The following is a 7,613-nucleotide window of genomic DNA, read 5'->3' on the forward strand; positions in this document are numbered from 1 at the left end:
TCCTGTTGCTGTCATAACTACGTGTGATGAATTGCTCGATTCTCACGTTGTTTCGTTTTAGAGCTTCATGTTTCTAAATTATGTTCTCTCTCCTGTTTACGATGGGCCGTCAATCTGACTGTCAACTTCTAGTTCCTGTACGAATTTTTTGTTCTTTTAGTGTTTCTGCTTTTTGTTTGTTTTTTCAGCTTTCTGTTTTAGTTGCACTTAAGGAAGTTGAAGCGTGTTTTTTATTTACAGTTTCAGTCTTCCCTTGATTACTTACCAAGTACCGTGGTTCCGTTTCCAGACAAAGGCTTCCTTATTAAAAGAGCGGAATGGGTTTTGGACGGAAATAAGAAATATTATGTCGACGCTGTCAAGAGGCTGTAGTGTAAGCAAAAAACTTATGCAATAAACATCAAATTAGAGTTATCGACGATGCGATCCCATTTAGAATAACTGTAAATCCAAGAAATCGGCTTCCTTTCATAGATTTGTAGTAACACAATATTTATTTCAATTAAAAAAAATAAAATTAAGTAAGAGTAAATTAGTTTAGGAAGATAAGTTATTTCGCAAAAATTTTAAGCCACAAAAATAAGTTTAATAAACAAAAAACATGACTGAAATTTCTTTCCAGATGATTGTAAAGACAAATAGAAAATAGCAAAGAACATGAATCAGGCTTAGAAAAACTAAAATTAGGAGTACCCCCAAAAAGTCGGTCTAGGACAATTCGGCGCGGCCGACTTGGCGCGGCCAACTTGGCGCGGCCGACTTGGCGCGAGACATTTTGGCGCAAAGCCAACTTGGCGCAGGGACACTTTGGCGCAAGCCATCTTGGCGTGGACCATCTTGGCGCGAATGAACTCGCACCAAGAAAAATGGATATAATTATACAAAAATTGTACCCATTGTTAGCATAACCTAATTTTTTAGGGTCTCCAATGCGTGGAGGGGTAATGTCGACTTTTTAATGGACACGCGGGCGCTTCGCGCCCTGCACCCCATTATAAACATACTCCTAAACGTGGAACTTCTTGCTCCGTGGATCATTTAGTTATTGGAATTTGTGCGAATGAAACTGTGTATTTGGTTGCCTACACTTAGCATAAATAACAGGGTGCAAACGACGATACAAAAAATAAATATTTTTTATATTATATACCGACGTACTCGCGCCAAGATGGCTCGCGCCAAGATTGCTTGCGCCAAAGTGTCCCTGCGCCAAGTTGGCCTTGCGCCAAAATGGCTCGCACCAAGTCGGCCGCGCCAAGTTGGCCGCGCCAAATCGGCCGCGCCAAATAGTCCCATTCCGCCAAAAAGTATACGGGAATAATGACATTATACAGTACTTCCCTCATATTCAGAGCGGTAACCTGAGGCTTGTCTGGTGTAACCTACTTACCGGATTTCAAATAAATGCTACTTTATTGTTACCTCACGAAGTGGGTTTCAACCCGAGCCCAATAAAACTACGTTTACGACAAATGATATTATTAAAGATATTACATACGATAAGCCAATCACTGTTAAAATATGCGGAAGGGCACCTCTTCTCTCCTCAGCGTAGGCGGCGGAGGCTCCTGACTCTTCCTTCGGTTCTCAGGTCCCGTCTCTTCCCGAAAATCTTCCTTGAAAAGCCCCTGAACTTGATTGTCTTCCTGCCGAGCTCCTCACTCGCTCCTGCCCCGCTATCTCCTCTCTTGTTCTTATCTCTCTTTTTCTCCTCGTTTTTTCCCGTAGCTCGCACCAACACTACGCGTGATAGATGCGCCACCACTTCGAATGCAAATCCATTCCAAATTAAATAAAAATCCGTTACACTGGTTATGGCGACCCAGGTCATGTCAGATCAGGTCAGATTTTCAGAGTTTAGTTAGCATTTGACCATCTAAACGATATTCATAACACATATAATGGGTGTTCATTTAAAAAGTTCATCAAGTTGCCATTGATTTTGGTTTGACATTACAATAAATGTTGAAAATGTTGCCCCTCTGCGTCAATGCATCGTAAAACCCTCCTCTCAAAATTTCTAAAAACATGTTCTAACATAATGGGATTGTTATTAATCTCCAGGCGTTTTTGTTCAAATATTTTCCGTAAGTCTTCCAGATTTGCAACCGGCGTTTGAAATATTGTTTATAAGATGAGGTCACAAGAAAAAACACAAGTTGTCAAATCACAGGAACGAGGTAGCCAAGGAGTTTCTGTATTTCGGGTAATTATGCGGTCATCACAGAAGTGTTTTAAGAAATTTAAGTTGTCCCTTGTACAATGAATCAGAGCTCCAGATCTTGTTGAAAGAATCCGTTCTGCAATTCATCATCGTGTAACTGGTTAGCAAAGGGTTCTAAAATTGCATTTCGATATCTAACAGCATTTAGTGTAATAAAAATAAAAATGAGTAAAAACCGTCTTTGAGTAATTGCTGTCCACACACCAATTTTTTTCAATAAATTCATGTGGCTTTTCATGACTCCAAATTCTCATATTTCGTGAGTTTATGTATTCGTTGAGATGAAATCATGCCTCATCATTAAAAATCTTCGTGAGAAGTCCACTGGTAAGAGTTCTTGCATTGCTGTGATACGGTAAGGCTAACTAGACGTCCAAATCTTTGGATCTTTTCCATGGACCCTTTTATAACACTTCTCTAGGTTACGATCACTTTTGGAAGATATTAAAAAATTGCTTGAATTTAGGCGGCTAGGTTCAATTTTGATTCACTTTTAAAACGTACAATATCTAAAATTTTGTTGGTTTTTATTTTATAATATCTCCCCAGATCACTTTAAAGCTATTATTGAGTCATGCCTTTATGGAAGTCGAAGAGGGCTACCGGCTAGTATTTTTTTCAAATCGTTGCATCGGGCTTATTCACAGTAAAAAGGTCTTAAAAATCGTATTTTGAAATTCGCGCCCGAGCCGATTTGTCGCGAAATATTCCGTCGCACTGCCGAAGTTCGGTGATCGCGTCTTTGGATTAACCATATAAAATCCAAATGTCAAAGTGCAATTAGAAATTATTCTCAGAAATCAACGACCAACTCAAACTGAATTATTTTATCCAGCGTGATGATTTTTGTAGGGCAAATTAAACGGAATAAATGCACAAAGTGATTCATTCATTCGTCATAGTGCGCGACCCCGTCAAACGAGCCATGTCGAACTACACTCAGGCTGTATCCAAAAAGCCCGAGATGAAGACTTCGATCAGCTGGTCTTCCTCAAAATTCCATCGGCAGCATTGTGACATGTCCTGGGAGCTCGTCAAGCTAGGAATGTACTCGCGCTGCCTCACTCAGTAATCACTGAACGACTCAAATTGAATTATTTTATCCAATATGACGATTATTGTAGGTCAATTTAAACAGAATAAATGCACAAACTGCACAAATTAAATGATTACCACCAGCATGCATTTAATCTTCTTCTCATCGACGGTCGAACTTTTACAAAAATACCAAGGGTGTCTGTTGTCATTTATTGCATTGTAGCCCTCAATTGTAAAATTTTTCAATTGTCCTTCATTTTCAACTTGAGCAGTATCAGAAATTGGTGGAATATCTACTTGTTTTTGAGGAAATATTCTACTAAAAAAGCCTTCCGTTTTTTCTTTTAGAGTGTTCTTATTTGTCTGATTAACATTTTCGGAAGGTTTATATACACAATAAATGATAATTAGATAAAGGAGTACTATTTTGATAAACCCACACATTCATATAAAAACAACCAATCAGTCGCAAATTTCTAACACTAATGGAACATACACATCCATTGCACTTAATTTTTGGCTCAAAGACGAATTAAACAAGATCAAACTAACATCCAAAGTTATGTCTTCAGAAAATACTATTAATAGTTTGCTAACAAAGAAAAAATAGCCTGAAATTACTGTGTGGATGTAGTGCTAATAACAACAGTAACGTATTCTCAGAATTTTAGGTAATGGTGCAAGCCCTTTTTGATTTAATCAATAAAATAATTTACTTAAGCAGCAAATTTATAAAGTATGAACGTTCCAATAAACCATAAATGTAGACCTACACTATTTTATATATTTTAGCACAATTCTGAAATTACTTCATCAAGTTTTTTGAAAGATTGATAAGCAAAATTTTGATTGGCGTTTTAGTTAAAATTTTACAACAGAATTTTGTAAAATCTATTCGAAAATATGAAATGTATGCCAAAGGGAAACTAATTAAAAAAACGTTTCTAAATTCTATTAAGCTTACGAAGTATCGTATAATACATAAGTTTTTTTATAAAAGACTTATCAGTCCACGTAAGACAAGCTTACCTATATTAATCAAAGCCTCCGTTTATGACATTGCAAGTCAAAGTAAATATGCATGCATAAAAATAATAAAATAATGATAAATAAAAGTTTATAACAATGAATAATCACTTCAAGAATTGTTCCCCAAAAAAGAACTTAACGTCTAATGAGCTCAAGTTTTTTGACATTCTAAAGTAAATAAAAGAATCGACGTCAAAATACAACAACTCTACCAGTTAAATTTCTATAAGCATGTACTCGTTGTTTGTTTGGATGATGATTGCACATAATTTTTAGATAACTTTTTCATTTATCACACATTTGGTCAATGGTCAATGATCACGAATATCAAGAAAGAGGTTATAAAGTACAACCCACGATTAAAACTTTCGTAGTACATCAAAACTATTGATGCAGAAAATGGTTTCAAAAATTGTACTCTTATTACTGTCGTTGTTTGGAAATGTGTTCCTGAACCCTAGTGACACTGACGACGTAAGTACTCGTTTGAAATTCATTCAAAATTACTTTATAGTCCCAAAAGACATCACACATATTTAATTAAATAAGCAGTTTTTGTTAGTATTTACTATCTTATTGTTTGGCAGTTTTCTGTGGTTTCCACTAGCAAAAGCCCACCTAAATTTGACGCCATCGTAAACAACCCTTTCTTTGTACGAGTGGAATTACCGTTAGAAATGCGCACTATACTTGACGCATTAAAAGAATCGGTAAGTAACCTGCAAAACATAAAGCGGGAAATTATCGAAGTAGTCGAAAACGTTGTAGAAAACAAAATCAGTATTTACGACGCAGGCCTAAAAGAGCAATTATCCCAAACAAAAACCGAAATTGTGTCAGAAACGAAAGAAAATGTTAAACGCCAATTAACAGAGGCAAAGAATGAAATGACGATCCAGATGAACGCCGTAAAAGAATCGGGATTTTCGCTTTGTTCTATCATCGAAAAGAAACTCACTGAAACAAAAAATGAAGTACTTGATGAAATGAGCAACCAAAGAGAATCAACGAAGCTAATTCTTTCCGAAAGCGAAAAACGCATCGCGGGAATAGAATCACACGTGCAAACTCATTTTACCAATCTGGAAAATCAGTTGAAAAAAACGAAACAAGAAATTGTGGCAGAAACAGAAGAAAATTTTAGATTGCAAATAACTGAAGCGAAAAATGAAGTACTTGCTAAAATAAACGTTTCAAGCGAATTGACAAAGCTCTCTATTTCTAAACATGAGCAACTTACTTCAGAGATGCAGTCGGAAATTAGAATTCAGATTAAAGAAGTAGAAGCCATTCTTAACACCTCTGGCGCTTTCAACGAAATTAATAACAAAGTAATCAATATAAACGCACAAGAACAGACCGCCAAAGAGCAACTTGCGGAAACAAGCAAGAAAATTATTCAGCAAATGGGAGAACTGGGAGAAACACAAATAGCAGTTGTTTCTAATTTCACGCAAAAACTGACTAAAACCAACGGAATGGTTGACGAAATAAAGGCTCTGCTTTTAAACAACGAAAACCTTATCGAAAAAAATACAGTCAAATATGCAAGCTCAGTTTACAGAGGCCAAAACCGAGATCTCCCAATTACAGGACTTGAACGAAGTTAAAAACCAACTGGCGAAAACTCAGGAGAAGATTCTTACAGAAATTCAAGACTGTAAATCTGTACCAAGGGACTGTAGAGAAGTTCAGAAGAGGGGATATAACACTTCCGGCATTTTTCGCATACAACCTATGCTTTCCTTGCAAAGTTTTCTAGTTTGGTGCGACTTGTCAACTCGAGAAGGAGGGTGGACCTATGTCGTTAATCGATTTGATGGGTCACAAAATTTTTACCTTAACTGGACCGATTATAAGCAAGGTTTTGGTAATCTTTCGGGAGAATATTGGCTAGGTTTAGATCATCTCTACGAACTGACAAGTAAGTTTTATTTTGTCAAAAAAATCCTGCATTCATTTTGTTTTTATCGTTTAGATAGTAAACGAACCGAGTTGTTGTTCGAACTTGTCGACTGGGATTTGAAAAAGGTTTATGCGCTGTATGACGATTTTCAGATAGGAAACGAATTTGAAATGTATCGTGTGAAAACTTTGGGAAAGTATACAGGGGATGCTGGAAACTCTTTTTATCCACATCAGAATGCGAATTTTAGTACCGCCGATAATGAGCACTCGGAAACGTGTGCAGCCTATTTCGGTGAATTTCAGCTTTATTTTTGTAGGGCTAGTTTGTGATAATCATGTACTTGCAGAAGCTGGCTGGTGGTACGTAGATTGCCATGCTGGTTGCGTGACTTGCAAATATCAACGTGATCTCGATGAAGCAAGAACTCATCGCCCTTTCTCAGGAATCAAGTGGAACAGCTTTCACGGTTTCAACTATAGTCTTAAAGAAGCGAGGATGTTGATAAGACCACGGCTTGGATATGTACCTATATGACATTTTTACATGCCGCGCGTAAACTAACATTTTAAAAATATTGGTTATGTCGATTTTAGGTTGAATATAAAGCACTTTATTATACTATATATTAATATAGTACTTTAGTTAAACTTCGGACGTCATCTCAAAGTTGCTCCTAGTAATTTCTGTACCTATCAGATGTGCAACATATTATATATCTAAACTCGTGAATTAGTAATCTACACGTATTTAACACTGTATGCATGTAGATTTTTTGAAAACTATTCAAAATTGCAGGACGTAATTTTATCATTCCATCGATGTGTTGATATTTTGTATTTGTTGATTTATTTAGGTCATCATCATTATGGTATTTATGTTAAATCATTACGGACTAATAAGATTTCATGTGTTCATACCTTACTTGCACTTGACATCATCTCCAAAATCTTATTTGTGTGTTGTGGCCCTTTATTTAAACTTTAGAACAAAATTACAAACATTGTCACCCACATTAGCATTAAACTACTAAACACTAATACTAAACTAAGTTATAGACACACTTAAATAATTCTAAACAATTTACGCCTATTCTGTGGAAATTTTCAAAAATAATATGTTAAGCCTAACAAAATACCCTTATTTTTCTCCAGTTCAGTTAACTTTTTTACTCACTAGTATACTAGAAAAACTGAATGAAGATTGTTATTACAATTAAATGAACCAGAAGCGTTTTTTTTTTATTTTAAAAACTTTAGCCTGAATTTATGATTTTTAAATTTTCTTTACTTTTACACAGAAAACGATACGTGAAAAGTTTCAGATCGTGATTCCAATCCCTGTTTTCTTCTATTAATATTGTTTTTTTGAGATGTGGGTAAGGTAGGTTGTAATACAAATTCAGGTCTTTGAACC

At 35.9% G+C, this 7,613-nt stretch overlaps 1 protein-coding gene across 2 annotated transcripts; it reads left to right on the forward strand.

The window, feature by feature from the left end:
* The first annotated feature begins 4,676 nt into the window (after positions 1-4,676).
* Positions 4,677-7,318, forward strand: LOC135142024 (angiopoietin-related protein 1-like). 2 transcript variants are annotated; one of them, XM_064073661.1, is made up of 5 exons: positions 4,677-4,765; positions 4,879-5,001; positions 5,060-6,215; positions 6,270-6,491; positions 6,547-7,318. In XM_064073661.1, the coding sequence occupies exons 3-5, from the start codon at positions 5,837-5,839 to the stop codon at positions 6,732-6,734; spliced, it is 789 nt and encodes a 262-aa protein (XP_063929731.1). In that variant the 5' UTR covers positions 4,677-4,765; positions 4,879-5,001; positions 5,060-5,836; the 3' UTR covers positions 6,735-7,318. The 2 variants fall into 2 exon arrangements, with proteins under 2 accessions (XP_063929731.1, XP_063929730.1); XM_064073660.1 differs by having other exon boundaries at positions 4,879-6,215.
* The last annotated feature ends 295 nt before the right edge of the window (positions 7,319-7,613 follow it).

Source organism: Zophobas morio, unplaced genomic scaffold (genome assembly GCF_036711695.1).
Source record: "Zophobas morio isolate AGI-343-1 ecotype UQ-CSIRO unplaced genomic scaffold, CSIRO_AGI_Zmor_V1 ptg000046l, whole genome shotgun sequence".
Taxonomy (NCBI): domain Eukaryota; kingdom Metazoa; phylum Arthropoda; class Insecta; order Coleoptera; family Tenebrionidae; genus Zophobas; species Zophobas morio.